The sequence below is a fragment of the Neomonachus schauinslandi genome, chromosome 12, assembly GCF_002201575.2.
Source record: "Neomonachus schauinslandi chromosome 12, ASM220157v2, whole genome shotgun sequence".
In the NCBI taxonomy this organism is placed as follows: Eukaryota; Metazoa; Chordata; class Mammalia; order Carnivora; family Phocidae; genus Neomonachus; species Neomonachus schauinslandi.
Genome location: NC_058414.1, coordinates 60,828,344 through 60,844,840, shown reverse-complemented (window position 1 = coordinate 60,844,840; position 16,497 = coordinate 60,828,344). Strand labels below are relative to the sequence as shown.

Here is a 16,497-nt window from a genome sequence, read left to right as displayed (position 1 = left end):
CCCTGAATATCTCCACAGCACATCAGTGGCCCCACCGAGACCTCAAACACAGGCATGTCCCAAGCTGAGGTCTTTGTGATACCATACCTAGGATCTAAGTGGGTATGCGGGTGTGGACACGGGTGAGTGTCTTGTGCCCAGCTGCCTGAAGGCGTCTCATTGTGTGTCCATCTTTGGGTATCTCTCTGGGCCTCTGAGCATCCCTGTATGTGTGATACTGATAGTAACACCAACTAACACTACTGACCATTAAAATGTGCCAAGACCTGGGCTACCATGTGCATTCCTCCACACGATTCCCCAGTCACTATGCCACATTGCCATTTGACAGACCAGGGAATGGGGGGCAGGGGACAGAGGGGTGAATTGCCTCACTCAAGGTCCAAATTGGGTAAGTGACAGAGCCCACATCCAAGGGCACAGCCTGGCCTCACACCCAAGGGCGCATCTCGACATCACCCTGGGAGCCATGTCTGCAGGTGCTTCCATGTCCCTGTGCGGACCAGGGTCTATAGTTTCATGCTCCCACTAGCATGGGAGGAAGGCCTGGGGCCCAAGTGTGGGGAGCAGATTAGACCAATCATGGCCTAGGGAAGCCCCAGGGGGAAACTCACCTTGGTCTGGGTTGAAGATTCGGAAGAGTTCAGGGCAACTGACCAGGACCATCTCACCCACGCGGGCAGGCTTCCAACACGTGAGGTTGTCCCACATCCCAGGGCAGCCTGTGCAGGAGAGAACCCTGGTGAGAGGGGGCCCCACCCCCTGCATGCACAGACACTGCACACACCACACACATGCGGGTGGGCACACACACCCTGGTGAGCCCGGCCCTTGCAGGGGGAGGGAACGGTTTCAGGGAGAGAAGGTGAGGCTCACTGTGTGAGGCAGGGCTCAGCCTCACCCCTGGAAGACCCATCAAGGAGGAGCTGGACATTTCAGGAGCTCCTGGGTGGAGAGGGAGCTCTCACCTAACTTTACATCTCCCACAGCCCCACCGTGCTGGAAGGATTGTGGGGAAGGGAGAAGCAGGCCAATCCAGGCCAGGGGGGGATCACTAAGCATGAGATGTTGGGGGTCTCTGGAGCACCCGACCATCACCCCACACCAGCTCCCCCTAGTCCTCCCAGCCTCTGCCATCATTATGGGGTCCAGCTTCAGCTCGGTCTCCTCGGTGGGCCCTCCCTGCCCCTAGGGGAGGGCCAGGAACTGGCTGGCCTAAGGGTGCTGCTCCAGGCCCGCACCTGCCTTCCAGATGGCGAGGCTCTGAGACTTGGAGGGGGAGCAGCAACCGCCCGATGGGGAGGAGGGGAATGCTGTCCAGGCAGAGGCCTGCATGGCCAAGGCCCAGGACTATGAAGGGACGCAGAGCCCAGAGACAGAAGAGGCCCGTGCTGCGGTGGTGCAGGCCCAGCTTAGGCGAGGCAGAGAGCTGGAGGGGGAGCAAGGACAGACCGAGGGGTGTTTAGGAATCATCAAGACTTGGAGCCTCGCTGGATATGCGCTGCTGGGAGCAAGAGAAGGATGACAAGCTTGACGACCAGGTATTAATTTGGGGGCTCAGCAAACCCTCCTGCCCCTCTGCCTACCATGCAATCTCTCTCTCCTTCCAGCCTCGGCCAGCCTCGCCTGGAGCTCTCTGCAACCCCCGTGGCCACTTCCTCACCTCCCTTCGTGCTCCACCCCTTCCTCTGGCTCTATCCCTCCTCTTCTCTCCGCTGAAATGCCTCTGGCCACCAGCTGGCCACCTCTCCACCTTCCCTAACCGGGCCTGAACACAGACACTGGCGGCTGCCCTGCCCCAGCGCCTCACCCCTCCCACCTCGGACAGGATCACTGGCTCATGGACTTAGGGACAGAGCTACACACAGACAACCCCCGATCCTGACACCTGCACTCCCTGAAAACAGCCTCCCGTGGCTGGGTATCCCCACCATGAAAGGCCCGAGGTAATCCAAACCCAGCCTGTCCAAGACTCAGCTCAGCATCTCCCACTAGAGTCCCATTTCCTGTCTCAGCCCCAGCTAGACAGACTTGAAGCCACTTGGGCCCCTCTGGCCAAGCTAGTAGTCTTCAGGCTTTAGCAAGCTCCCTTAACCCACGTGATTAACTAAACCTTTCTTTGTATACCTACAGATGATGCATTCTTTCCTAGAAAGAACACAGTCCTTGTGTAGCAGTCGCCAGACTCTCCTGTATGACCTCTGAGCACCCCAATAACATCTGCAGCTGGCGTCTGTGGTGGGCACGCAATCAAGAAATGTTACAGACCACTGCACTCCCTTAACTGATTAACTGCCCTAAACCCTTTAAAAAATCTCTGGGCCGGCAGAAACCTCAGAGTTGGCCTTTGGACAAGACTGCCTTCTTCCCAAGTGGCCGGTGTCCTGAATAAAGCTCATATTCCTTTCCAAGCAAAACTCATCTCTTGAGTATTGGCTTTTCGAACAAAGGGCAGCCGAAGTTGGGTTTCGGTAATAGACCGCCCTTGCTAGGTCTCCTCCTTCTTCTCCCATATCCAACTGGCCACCATGTCCTGCCGGTCTGACCTCCAGGTATTTGTGAAATCCATGCCCTATTCTCCATCCCCCTACCCCCACTGAGTTAAGGGGTAAGCTACCTTTTACTAGCACCACGGTCTCCTCACTTGACCCCACAAGGCTGTGACAGTGATCTTTTCAAAAGGAAGACCTGGTCAGGACATCCAGCCCACCCCCAGCAGTGCACACCTTTCAGAGGACCCACCACCTCAAGTCCTCAACATGGCTCCCAAGGCCCAGGCCTTGCCTCCCTCTCTGGCACATGGGGAGGGGGTGAGGCCCTGGGAAAGGGCATGAAGTGAGAAGGGCATGGAGAAGGGAGCCCCAGGGAACCCCACACTTATCAGGTGGGCAGAGGAAGTGCATGCGGTGATAGAATTCCTAAGGGGGGGGGCAAAGGCGGAGGAGGGAGGCAGCCACGTGGAGGGTCTGATGGCAGAGTACAGTTTCAGGAAGGGACCCACATCCTGCTGAGGGGTCTGTAAATATGGGCTTTGGAGAGGCTTCTTTACCAGATAAAGGACAATCAGCGGGTGACTGAGAGAGTGTCCCACCTCCCAGAGCTATCCTGAGGATTAATGAATTCATACATGTAAAGCTCTTAGAACTCCAGGCTCACTCAATGCATGGTCACTGCTGTTACTGGCATTAATTTCATTATTTCAGTTAGGTGTCCCTGAGAATCATTCCCCTGAGAGAGGCCCAGACAAGGAGATGAAGCAGAGCCCTGCAAGGTGAGGAGAAATTCCAGTGGAGTGCCACCAACCGGTCACAGAGGATGCCTGGGCAGGCTCTAGGCAGGGCAAGGGGGCCTAGGGCAGGCCTCATGGGCTCCCAGCCTCTCTGTTGGGGTCCATGATGGACTTATGGGTAGCCTTTGGACAAGAAGGCACCCCAAGCTTCCAAATGCAGAAAACCTGGTCTCTCAGAATCCAGACCTGGCTATTTTGGAATTCACACCCAGTCACATTGACCTATGGTCTCCTGGCTCCTGGGATGACCAAGTTTGGGAGCTGGAAGCACCATAGAAAACTCAGAGGGTAACAAACCAAGAAGACAAGGACACCAGGGCCACATGAGGGGAGCAGCGTCCCAGGTCTCACAGCAGTAGCCAGTTATTGCTGATTCCCGCCCACCCTTCACAGCAGGAAACCAGCTGGCACGTGGCTGGTTATGATGTCATGTCCTTGAAAGAGACCCAATGGCACATCTTTGGCTGCCGTGGTCCACGAAGACCAACTGTGGAACGGCCGTGGAGCAGGGCTGTGTCTGGCCCATGCCCTAGAAGCCCCAGCCAACAGATACTCCCAAAATATGGAACATTAGGCCCTGGCACAACCAGCTGCTGCAGCCAGCTGATGTTCCTCAGGGCACTTCAGATAGAGGGAGCATGATCCCGAGGGTTGAGGTGCAAGGAAAGATGCAGGCCCCAGGCAGAGATGCCATGAGGGGAGCTGGGGGCTCCCAGGTTGGAGGGCAGAGGCATAGAGGCATGGTGGGGAATCCATGCTCTTAGCAACTACTTACTCAACACCTGCCCCACCTCCCGCACCCATCAGGCCCGGGGCCACAGTGGGGCAGAAAACAAATTTGAGAAGTTTGCCTGTGAGGGCAGAGGAAGCAGAAGGGCACCTCCATGTCCCTTCAGCACCTGCAAGGCAGCCTGAAGACTTGAATTTGGGTTGACTTCTGCCAAGGGCTCACTTCATGACTCTGACTCAGTTTCCCTGTGTGCATTGCAAGGGCAGGGTGTCTCTGAGCATATGCCCAACTCTGGGTGACCAGAGCTCAAGATTCACTCACGACCTGCTGGTGCCCAGAAGGGTGGCTAGGGAGTCCAGGGCTGCACTCTCTGACCCCACTGCCAAGACAAACATCTCCCAAGGGGTACCTGCCAAGGTGCCCCACCCTACCCCATGGCCTGCCACACTATAGGAGCCCTCCTGGTGCCCTCCTTAGGTTCCCAGCCTGGTTCCCCTCCAGGGACTAAGGTTCCTAGGGGCAATTCCTACAGCACCAGGGCAGGTGGAAAGACTAGAACTGAAATCCATAATTCGAGGGCCCAATCCCAGTGTCTGGGTTTAGGGAACTGCAGTACCATGACATAGTAAGAATTATGTATTTGGTCTTAGTCCCAGCTTCCAGGCAAAGCTCCTAAACCTGTGGAATTTCCTAATAAGGGTGAGGGGCGTGTCTTTAGTTATTCATAAGCCTCTTTCAACCACACCTGAATTTATGTTAATGAGGTGACTCTGGGGTCATGGTGGTTGGTTGCCAGGGAACTTTCAGCCCCACCCACCAAACTCAGGGGAGGGGGGAGGAGCTAGATATTGGGCTAATCACCAATGGCTTAGGATTTAATCATACCTACATAACAGAACTTCCATAAAAACCCTAAACGATGGGGTTCAAAGAGCTTCTGGGTTGGTGCATCCCAAACTGCACAGGGACAGAAGCTCTTGCACTTGGGATCCTTCTGGACCTCACTCTATGAGCCCCTCATCTGGCTGTTCTTGTATATCCTTTATAGTAAACCAGTACATGGGTTTCCCTGAGTTCTGTGAGCCATTACTGCAAATTATTGAAACTGAGGAGGAGGTAGGTCATGGGAACCCCCAATTTGTAGTCAAATCAGACAGAAGTGTGGATGACATGGGGACCCATGATTTACAACTGGCGTCTGAAGTGGGGGAGGAGACAGTCTTCAGACCAAGCTCTTAGCCAGGAGGGTCTGTGCTAACTCCAGGTAGTTAGTGTCAGAAGTGAATTAAATTGTAGGAACACCAGTCGGTGTCCACAGAAACCTGGAAAACCCACACGTTCAATGTCAGAAATGCTGTGAGCAGAAAAACAGTTTTCCTTTAGGGGACAATGTCCCTGACCCCATCGGGAACTCAAAGCCCTCCGACCACCCCTCTGGCCCGCATCACTGGGGTCGCAGGAGACTCAGGTCGCCACCTCGGGGCTTCCCAGAATGCCCCATGCACACTTCCACAGTTCTCACCTCTCAGAGGTGGTGTGGGCTCTATCTCGTCTCCCCTCCTTCATGGGGCCTGCTCTGAATCCCCCCAGAAACCACTTCCGGGGAGATGAGGAGGATGGGAAAGAGCCTTGGGTTTCTCTAACTGAGGACAGCAACTCATTTTCCTTCCACCCCCACAGAATACATCCAGCTTCTCTATCCCCATCTGTTCCAGACTCTAGTCCCAACAAAGCTTGGTGTTGTTGGGACTGGAGGATTTCAAGACGCCTCTTCTCCTTCTCCTCCCCCTCCTCCTTTTACCCTATTTTTCTTCTCACTTTCCCTCCCCTCCCTCTTATTCTGTGTCAGTTACGAGTCCGATGCTGCACAGCAATACAGGAGTGAATAGAACAGCCCCGGTCTCTGCCTACATAGAGCTTACCGTCCGGTGGTCCAAGGGAAAGATCTTGCACTTTAGGCTAAATGCTAAGAGAAGCCCTTAGATGATGAATTACCTTCCTAGTGCTTCTGCAACAAAGCCGACTCAGGGGCTTAAGCGCCACAATTTCTTATCTTGCAGTTCTGGAGGTCCGAAAGTCCAAAATTGACCTCCCTGGGCTAAAATCATTCCTTGCCCAGTGGCCCCTTTCACCGTCTTCAAAGCCAATAGCATAGCATCCTCAACTCTCTCCTTCTCTGACCCTCCTGCCACCTTCCTTCCCTTAAAAGGACCCTTGCGATTATATTGGATCCACCTGAATAATCCAGATCCTTAACCTAATTACACCTGCCAAGTACCTTTTGCCATGTAAGGTAACACATTCTCAGGCTTTGGGGATTAGGACGTGGACACCACTGTTTTGCCTCCCACAGATGCGTTTTAAGACAAGGAGTCCCATGATCTGATTCAGCTGCGTGGGAAGGTAATAATACATTTCAAGAGCAGCAAATCAAAATGGAGACATATCTGTTAGGATATGGCAGAAGTCCAGGGGAGGGCAGAGGGTCTTGATTTGGAGCCAGGACAGCCAAGACGGAAAGGCATGCTGTGTAGGGGAGCCTGGAGGTGGCAGAACAGGAGGGCCCAGTGACAGACCAGCCTGCCAGCGACCGTTGGTGCTCACCCGTATCCCGTGACTGAGTTCTCACCAATGGTAAGTAAGTGGAGGTGATGGACTGCTCTCAGAGGCGCCCCTCACAGGTTCCACGCCTGTTCTCTCCCTCTCCCCTCTCTGCAGCATCCTTGGGAGGCCACAGGTTGAGGGTGGCAGTGTTCTAAGATGGAAGGAGCCCGGGGCTCTGAATGACAGTGCAGAATGAAGCTCCGCCTCCCGCCTCTACCAACCACGCAGGCCTGTAACCCGTGTGTGCAAGCAATAAAGGCTGTTGTGCTGCGTCCCTAAAATCTTAAGGTCTTTATTTTTATTATTATTATTTTTTTTTTTTGGTTACTGCAGTGGCATCTAGGCTACCCTGACTGATGCAGTGAAAGGGAGAGAGGTACCAAAGATGGCACTTGGGCTTCTGGCTTGAGTGTCTGTGTGGCTGGAGGGGTCAGCCTTTCCCCACAGTGGAGAGAAACTGGATGAGAAGCAAATGGTAGAGGGCATGAGGCAGGCTGGAGCTCAAGGGCTTCGTCTGGAGTGTGTTCAGTCTGAGATGGTGCCAGGAGCCAAGTGGAGGTGGATTTCCAACAGGCGGTTAGATACAAGTCCGGAGTGCAGACGGGGAGTCGGAACAGGGGGAAGAGAACCAGGGGTGGTCGGCACAGGGATGCTAGGTAGGACCCATCGCGGACCGGGACGATGGGTCTAGTGAGAGGGTGTGCACTAGAGAAGAGAAGAGAATAAGGCTTGGTCCCAACAGAAGAAGGAATGCAGCATTCAGAAGAGGGGCTGGCAAAAAAGACTGAGGAGGGGTGGCCAGAAACCCGGGGAAAACCAGGACAGGTTAGCGACACAGCAGCCAGGAAAGCCTGCTTCAAGGAAGACATGGTCAAGTGCATCAGTCCCTGTTCCCCTCCTCTCCTCCCCCGCAAAAGAGGTTGAAAATCAGAATGGCTCTTCTCCCCTGGGAGAGCTCTCTGCTTTTACACCCCCAAGTCTCCTTATTCACCTGTCCTCTGGTTCCCCAATTCTACACGAAGTCCACCTGTGCCCTCCTGGCTCAGTCTGTTTCCCACCCCCCAAAAGCCTGAAAGCCTCTACAGAACCTGGTGCGAGGAACCCAGGCGCAGCAGGGATCTTGCTCAGGGGAGAGCGCTGTGCACACTCTGGGGGTGTGGGAGGGTGCTGCTCACACTAAGACACTAGACACAAAGCAGCCAAGGAGACGCAGTGCCTTGCGACAGCAGGAGGGGAAAAGACCACTTGGGCACACTGAACAGAGAGAGAACACAAGGACCATTAGCCTCAACTGGAACAAAATAAGGAGCTAATCGCAGGTTGTCATGGTGATGATTTTGTCCAGTTCCACACAGTGTTCAAAACCCATGAGACCAGGGACACCAAAGGGACTCAGACAAAGACGCAGTCCTCCCTTTGAGGATGCTCGGGTATTGTTAGAACAAGCCCCTCATTTTAGCATCACAATTCAAGGGTAAAAAAATATGATTCCATTTCCTGAAATTTACTTCCCAGCCAATATTTCCGATCCATAAAATGGGGACCAGCTGTGAGCTCAGTGCTGGGGGTGGGGGGCGGTGGGGAAGGAATGAAGATGCAGTCCTCTCCTCTGGAAGTCAGTGATCCTCAGAGTGGGGTCCCCAGCCCAAGAATACCACAGGGAACTTGCCAGAGATGCAGATGTTCATCTGCACCACTGAGAGGCACCCCACTCAGACCCACTGAGTCAGAAACTCTGGGGCTGGGTCCAAGAATTCTGTGTTTTAACAGCCTTCCAGGAAGTTCTGATGCAGGCTTGAGTCTGAGGACTACGGGACTAAAGGAAAACCAGTTTGGACAGAAATGGAACCCTTTGTCAGAAGTGAGGGTGCCTGTGGACCCCACCCCTTCCCAGGCTGAGTGCCTGTTCTGTGGCAGAGTGGCTGGCAGGTGCAGTCAAGAAGCCGATCTTGCTCCAGGGCTGGGGAGCCTGGGCCCAGCCCTGAGGTGGCCCCCTCCTCCAGGCCTCTCTTCTCGTGGTGAGAGTGGAGGCGGGGGCTGGGGCGAAGCACTCTGCACCCGGGACAGGGCTCAGAGGCTGGGGCAGAATAGCAATGAGCAGGCTTCCTCATCTTCCCTCCAAATCTCCTCCCTCCTGCCCCCGCCAAAGCCACCGCAGGCCTCTTTCATCTTCTCCGGAGTAGGGGGACCCCTAGTAGGACCACACACAAGCAGCTCCGCTTAAATGCAGGGAAGGCCTCCAGGCTGACGGAAGCCCACGGTCCTGCAAAGAAGAGGCGCTGGCCGGACCTGCCCCGCACAGGCTGGCCGCTCGGGCTGAGCAGCCCATGCCTGTGACCTGTGTGGGACCGGCGACTCTTAAGAGTGGAGAGCCCATTCCCACGGACAGGACTCCTTTGTCCTTCTCTCTGGACACAAGAGCACTGCCACACAGAGGGCACCCCCCCGGCTGGGATGGCAGACCTGGGTCCTGCCCCAGAGCTGGCTCCAGTGCTCCGTGTGACTGAGCCAGTGACTGCCACGTCTAGCCTCAACCTCTCTCTGGGTCACATGACAGAGCTGTTGTCTCTAGTCCTATTTAGCATTCAGGGGTTTGGGATGAGATACAAAACCACTAAACGGATCGCCTCAGTAACGGTCCCAATACACATCTAAAACACACCAAGGATGTTGTGAACAAAGCCACGCGGTCAGCAAGCTTGCTTTCACTCTGCCGGCCTCACCTGGCTTTTCTACCCTCTTTAGCTGGCTGCGGAGCTCTGGTCCCACCCCACCCCCCACCCTCGCAACTCTCTGTTCCTTGGCTTCCACCCCAAAGGCCACTCTGTGCATTACCATCCCATGTTCTCTTTGGGGTGTCCCAGTGACAGGGTTTAAGAGGAAGCAGGTGCCTTCCTGGGAGCACCCCCCCACCCCAGCCACACACACTGTAGCATGGATACACCTCACCTCCAGCAGATGAGTGTCCTCATTCCAATGCACTCACTTCATTGGATTTAAAAGATTATGGGGAAATATATAAAATACATAGAAATACATTTTTCAATTATAGCAAAGCATGATGGTGAGTTCGTAACTCACAGTTACTAGAACAAGCGGAGAGATTTTCTTTTTCCACTTTCAAGTGCACTTCAGGGACATCAGCCAGCCTCTGGCCAGAGTTCTGTGCATGGTGCATGTGCTTAGGCACAGAAGGGGCAGGGGAGGGGCAAAGAAGGGATGCGGGGGGAGGGCTGGCCTCTCAGGTCACCCCAGCACAGCCTGGCAACACCATGCCAACTGCCAATTCTCCTTGCCGTTCCCATTTGACTCTTGGCTAGGAATGAGCTCCGAGCCTGGCTTACCTGCACCCTGGGGGCTGCCCTCTGGTCCAAGATGGCATGAGCATCCAGTGGATGCTGTCCTCTGGCCACAACAATGGCTCTCAAACTTGGATATGCTTTAGAATCATCTGAAGGCTTTTAACACGTGCCTTCAACAAACTCCACCACCAAATGCTGATCACGCTGGTCTGGGAAGGGCCTGGCCATTGGTATCTTTAAGTGCTCCTGGGGGTTCTAAGGCACTGCACAGTGCAAGGAGATCAACGGCTGCCTGGATTTCACAAGCAGGTTTAATACGAAGCCAAGAGACCTGGCTCAACTGCAATGACAAGGATGCCCCAAGGACCTTTTGGGAAAGGGAGACAGAGCTCCAGGTGGGGGATGACCCGATGGAGGGAGGAAGGGCACAGTGAGTACGGTAGGCGGGACTGTAACAACTCGCACTTAAACACCTGAATGAATGAGTGAATGAGTGAGTGAATGAATGCGTGAGTGAATGAATGAATGAGTGAATGAATGAGTGAATGAGTGAGTGAATGAACGAATGAGTGAATGAACAAGTGAATGAATGAGTGAGTAGGTCAGTGGATGAATGAATTTGTTCCACAGGCCTGGGGTCCCTCACCCACGTCCGGGTTTGAGGGTGACCTGTGGTCAGCCATGACTCACAGGGCCCCTGGGACCTCAGCCAGACCCTCGCTATAGCCCACTCGCACCCACCCTAATTCAGGGTTCCACATACAGGGAGGTACCCATTCCCCTCCCCCACCTCTTCCTGCTGGGGCTCCCTCAGCCTAGAATGTTCTCCCCACTCATCCAGCCCTCAGCTCTCACCTGCCAGCAAGTGCCTGCTTGTCCCTAAGCCTCACTCAGGGGTTTCTGCCTAGCTTCTCATTGGAATCTCCTGGGGAGCCTTTAAACATCCTGATGGACAGCGGTACTGATTTAATGGGTTTGGATTGTAGCTTGGGTACATTTTTCTAAAAGCTCCTGGTGATTTCTGATGTGCAGCCAGGTTTGAGAACCAAGGATCTGGTTTAAATACCACCTTTTCCGCGAATCCTTGCCCACTTTCCCCACAGAGAACTTCTTCCTCTCCCGAGCATCACTTGGGGGTGAGACCGCCCCCCCCAACCCAGCACTGGCCTGCCCCTTCCTGGGAGGGTGTCCATCCTTATATCTGTCTCACTCATGCTTCTGCGAGGACACCCCTGTGGCCAGGCCCTCATGTCCTCTCCCAACCCAGGGCTCCCCAAACCGCTGTGCAATTAATCTGTACGCAGCTCCCCAGGCCTGGTTCCCACCCCACCTCTACTCTTCCCTTCTGGATGCATCTCATTGCTCAACCCCCAGTGTATCTGAGACCTGCGATGCAGGAGCCACAGCCCTAGGCTGGGAGGCAGGACACTTCAGCCACCCACTCCTCCCTGTGTGGTCTAACGAGTCACTGCCCCCAGGGCGCCTTGGACCAGATATTCTTTTGGTCTCCTGCAACTATGCCCATCTGGGCCCCCTGCTTAGCTTCCCTGGGTGGTGGGCCCTAGAATCCACTTTCGGCCTTGGTTAGGGCTGAGCCAGCGCTCGGCCCAGAGGGAAAGGCCAGCATGGCCAGGAGCAGCTTCATTACCAGTTAATGTTCACTGACTGTACAGGGAGCTCAGCCCGCAGGGACCATTACATTTAACTGGGCTGCCGATTAATCAAGTATTTAAACAGATGGTGCTCAGAAGAGCTCCTCAGAAATGGGGAGGATCCAGAGGGAAAAGTAGAGCCCTCTAGTCGGGGCAGAGAGCCCCACCCTCTAGCAACTTAGGAACAGGTGAGGTTGGCAAGGCCTCCAGGGATGCCCCCAGCCCCAAATCCCCAAGCTCCCACACACCCCCTCTTCTGCCCCATAGGCCTCAGCGTCCCATCTGCACAGTGGGGAGTCAGTCAGCAGGAATGGCCTCACACAGACCTCTGGTTCTCAGCCAGGGGCCCTGCCATGAGGGAACTTGGACAAGCTGGGGTTGTCACTGGGATTGGGGTGTTCTAGGCATCTAACGGGGAGAGCTATGATTGCTAAGTGTCCTGCAGTGCATGGCCCCATCCAGCACCAGGAAGCAGTACCCCCACCCCCCAATGCTAACAGCAGCCCCAAGAGAAGCATTTTGCACCCAGCAGGCTTAGGAGTGGGGTTCCTGCTACAGGCTTGTTCTCTGGTTTCTGGTGGAGTGAGCACAGAAAGAGGGAAATGACCCCACCCTGCCTGCCCTGGGTTGACCAGGTGCTCTCCAGCTCGGCCACTGGCAACAGCTGTGTCCCTGCTGCCACCAGGCCCAGGCTGCTTGCTAATAAGCTTTCTAACGGCCGCTCCACAGCCCAGACAACAGCCCGATCTCAGCCCCCATGGGATCAGACGCAGCCACATCCAGCCGCCCAGAACAGCCTCCTCCAGAATGAGGCATCCAGGGCAGGCTGTCCCCGAGGAGGGCAACCCCAGGGTCACTGCCCAGAGCAGATCCAGGACTCCATCACCCCGGAGGGTTTTCAGAAGGACCCAGGGACCTGTACCCTCCACCACTCTCTACAAAATGGCCAGAGGATGGGACGCCAGTTTCTAAAGGCTGGCCTGGCTGTGCTGGGGACGCCGTGACCTCTTCACCACCCTACTCACCTGGGGAGGAGTCGTTCAAGCCCATCAGGTCATTCGCCCTCTGGATCTTCTCCAGGCACATGGCTTGCTCCTTCTTGAAGATGCAGTCAGAGTGCATGGCGGTGGCCTGCGAGGGACACATGGGACGGATGGGAGGCGAGAGCAGGACGCTCCCCCACAAGCCCTGCTACCTAAGCCCCGGGGCAGTGTGGAGGGTGGGGGGCGGAGGCAGGAGGAGCACAGTCCCAGAGAGATTTCGGGGCCAGCAGGGGCCACAGATACCATGAGGGCTCTCTCCTTCACCAATTCAGCATGTGGCCTTCAGTGGATTCCACTCCTCCTTGGGTCTCAGTTTCCATGTGTTGTAATAATATTAGCAAACACATATACAGCACTGTACTGTGTGCATGCATTATTCTGTCTTATACATACATCGCTCAAGAGCACTACAAAGTGGGTACTATTTTCATCGTTCTCCATTGGACAGATGTGAACCTAAGCACAGAGACATTAAGTGACTTTCTCAAAGTCACATAGCTTAGTAGGCTGTACAGCCAGGATCCGAACCTAGGCAGTCTGGCTCCAGAGACCACGAGGCTATTACTGTACCTCAGGGAAGCAAGCAGAGGGTGGGAGAGAGAGGAGGCTGAGGGAGCTCATCTTCTCTCTCCTCTGGGGGCTCAGGAGGAGGTGCACCCCCAGGGGCTGTGGGCAAAGGAGCACTGGTTGCATTCAGTGGGACCCACAAGCTGCTCTCATTCACTCCTGCCCCCATTTTACAAAAGCAGAAACCAAGACTCAGAAAAATTAAATGTTCCTGCCCAAGGTCACACAGCTAGTTAGTGGCAGGCACTGGATTTAAGCATAGGACCAAGTAACTTCAAAGTCCATGACAGCTGTGTTCTTATGCTGTCACTTTAAGGTAAAACTCTGGGGCAGGGATGGCTCCTCAAGGGGATGTCTGCAAGTGCGGAGGCAGGCTCAGGCATCTGAGCCACCAAGGACAGTGCTGAGGGATCCGGTTGAGTTTTGACTATTCACAGCTGTGCAGGCTTCCAGGGAGAGGGGCGAGGTTCTCTGTGGTCACGCAGTAAGGCAGAACAGAGACAGGACTGGCATCCAGGTCTCTGAAGACAGCTGCATCGACTGCTGGTCTAAATTCCCAAGTTGAGGGGCAGAGGTCAATGCCGAGGAGCCCTCCTCCCCTACCCTTCCCTTGTTAGTAAAGAGCATAAGTAAAGAGCAGGCTTCTGAGCTCTAACCTGGCAGAGACTATGGGCTAGGGCCTGGGATCAAAAAGCTTTCTGCAGCTGTGACTAGGGCCGCTGCATACAGTTGAACAGGTTGTACACTGTACAACTCTAAAGATTGCTACACATGCACCATCATAATAGACTTGTAAATTGTGTCAAAATTTCTTTTTTTTTTATTCTTATGTTAATCCCCATACATTACATCATTAGTTTTAGATGAAGTGTTCCATGATTCATTGTTTGTGCATAACACCCAGTGCTCCATGCAGAATGTGCCCTCCTCAATACCCACCACCAGGCTAACCCATCCTCCCACCCCCCGCCCCTCTAGAACCCTCAGTTTGTTTTTCAGAGTCCACTGTCTCTATGGTTCGTCTACCCCTCCGATTTCCCCCGCTTCATTCTTCCCCTCCCGCTACCACCTTCTTCTTCTTTTTTTTTTCTTAACATATATTGCATTATTTGTTTCAGAGGTACAGATCTGAGATTCAACAGTCTTGCACAATTCACAGCGCTTACCAGAGCACATACCCTCCCCAGTGTCTATCACCCAGTCTCCCCATCCCTCCCACCCCACCCCCCACTCCAGCAACCCTCAGTTTGTTTCCTGAGATTAAGAATTCCTCATATCAGTGAGATCATATGATACATGTCTTTCTCTGTAAATTGTGTCAAAATTTCTAATCAAATCAGTACAGGGTTTTGAGGAAGGGCCACCCTTTGTAATTCACCCAAAGGCACTGAATGACCCAGTAGGGGTTCAGGCAGAGATACCAGCCAGCAGAACTGAGCTTGGCTGAGGACACACAAAAGACACAGGTTCTCTGGGGTGTGGGCTCCGGTGAGCCTGGGGCTCCAGTGGGTCATGGAGGGGAGGGTCTGGGCCCTTACCATAGGCAGCAGGAGAAAAGCAGCCAGGGAGGCCTGCAAGATGCTGGCCATGACGCTTCTCAATCCAGAAGGAGACTGAGGCCAGCACTGCCGGCCTCCCACTCAGAGCAGCCGCTGGTCAGCCCCACGGTGTCTATGGGCTAGAAAGAAAGGAAGACATGAGTGCCGTGGGTCCCCTGGCAGGGACAGCCCTTCTGCCTGACACCCTCTTACCTGCAGCAAGGCTCTCAGCCTCCAAGGGTAAGCCCCTCCCTGCCTTTGTTCTTCTTCCAAACAAACATCTGCTGAGCGCCTACGCAGTGCTAGGCACTGGGGATACAGTGCGGAGCACATGGGCTTGGGCCCCCATCAGGCCACCAGAAGGGTCTGCATTTCCCCTCAGTAGCAGACAACTGTCTCCCCATCTCTCTCTCCACGCGACAGAATTTTAGCCGGCACGTGCGTGCCGACCTGGAGAGGACATTCCGTAGTCCTTCCTGCCCGCAGGTGTGGGCCTGTGACGAAGGTCCCACCTATGGAATACGGGTGGGAGTGACAGGTGCCACCTCTGGACCCCTTGTCCACGAGGCAGTACCTGCTCTTGGCTTCTGCTCTTTCACCCTGCCCAAACGCCAGAGCTAATCCCTGGGGCATGGGGAGCCACGCACCGAAAGGAACTGGATCATCGCGAACACCCCACCAGCCTGGAAGGCCTCCCTAGCTCCAGCCTGCTACATGAGAAAGAACTGCACTTCAACTCATGTGCTCACCACAGAGCATTGCTTCGTTCCAGCTGCCGAGCCGGCCTGCTAATAGACGTAACCTCCTTTCCCCCTGCCTCAGCCCACTCGGCCTCCAAGAGAAAGCCTCTACCATCGTGACATGCCAGACAGCGACTGCTGAAGAGCACGCTAAGGGGGGAGGTCCCTGAGGACTGGGGCTGCTGGTGGGGACCGGACAGGGGACCAGGAGTCCAGCAGGGAGAATGTGGGAGCCCTGGCACATTCCCAGGGGGTAGAGCCTGGTCTGCTTCTAAAATTGATCGTTAGCATGCATTCCTTTCAACCCAGCAATTCCGCATCTGGGTTTTTATCGAGAAATATTTGCACTCGCCCGAAAAAAAAGCATGTGCAACGATAGTTACTGCAGCATCACCTAAAATAGCATCCACAGCAGAAAATGAAGCAACATAGCATCCATCAAGCAGGCCCGGTTAATAGGCCCCGGCAGCCATGCTAGGGAATACTACACAGTAATTTAAAAATTATTATTTGTATTCCTATTAAATTATTATTAAAACAATTCAGTCGGCCGGTGTCAGGGCCCCCACCATAGGTGCCCGGTTCAGAGACCCATGGGGGGCTGCACCCCAGCCATTAGTCTCCACATAACGCCCCTCACTGGGCAGAGCTGCCATGATCCTGGTTCCCTTTGTGCCCCTGGCTTGCTGCCGACCCTCTCTCCTAGCTTCTCCAAGTTCACTCTGGTGACCAGCAAGTACCCAAAAAGGAGAAAGAAAACAAGCCCAGGATAGCTCAACAAAAGGGAGCCCTGTCTTACCCACCTGTTGCTCTACCCACTCAGGGCCCACTCAGAGATGTGGAGGGAGGCCTCAGGTATCCCCAAGAAATGCTCTGAGAAGCCCAGGGGGCCCTGAGGATGCTGGTGTAGGCTCTCCCTTATGGGTCAGGAAGGACTGGGCAGGCTGGGGGGAGCGCCGGCCCCAGCATCCCTGGGCACCCCGAGGCACCATCTATGCTCGACTCTCAGGCCTGGGTTTCTATACCCATTCC

General features: G+C 54.7%; 1 protein-coding gene across 4 annotated transcripts in view; it reads right to left on the bottom strand.

The window, feature by feature from the left end:
- Positions 1-14,791, bottom strand: part of ADCYAP1R1 (ADCYAP receptor type I) — a 41,524-nt gene extending 26,733 nt beyond the window's left edge. For 2 of the 4 annotated variants that reach the window (XM_021689641.1, XM_021689642.1), the window contains exons 1-3: positions 14,726-14,791; positions 12,603-12,708; positions 615-722 (exon numbers count right to left, since the gene is read on the bottom strand). In XM_021689641.1, coding sequence (XP_021545316.1) covers positions 615-722; positions 12,603-12,708; positions 14,726-14,776 — 265 coding nt within the window. In that variant the 5' untranslated portion in view covers positions 14,777-14,791. The remainder of the gene's footprint in view (positions 1-614; positions 723-12,602; positions 12,709-14,725) is intronic. The other 2 variants (XM_021689638.1, XM_021689639.1) reach the window with 1 other exon arrangement.
- Positions 14,792-16,497: the final 1,706 nt, after the last annotated feature.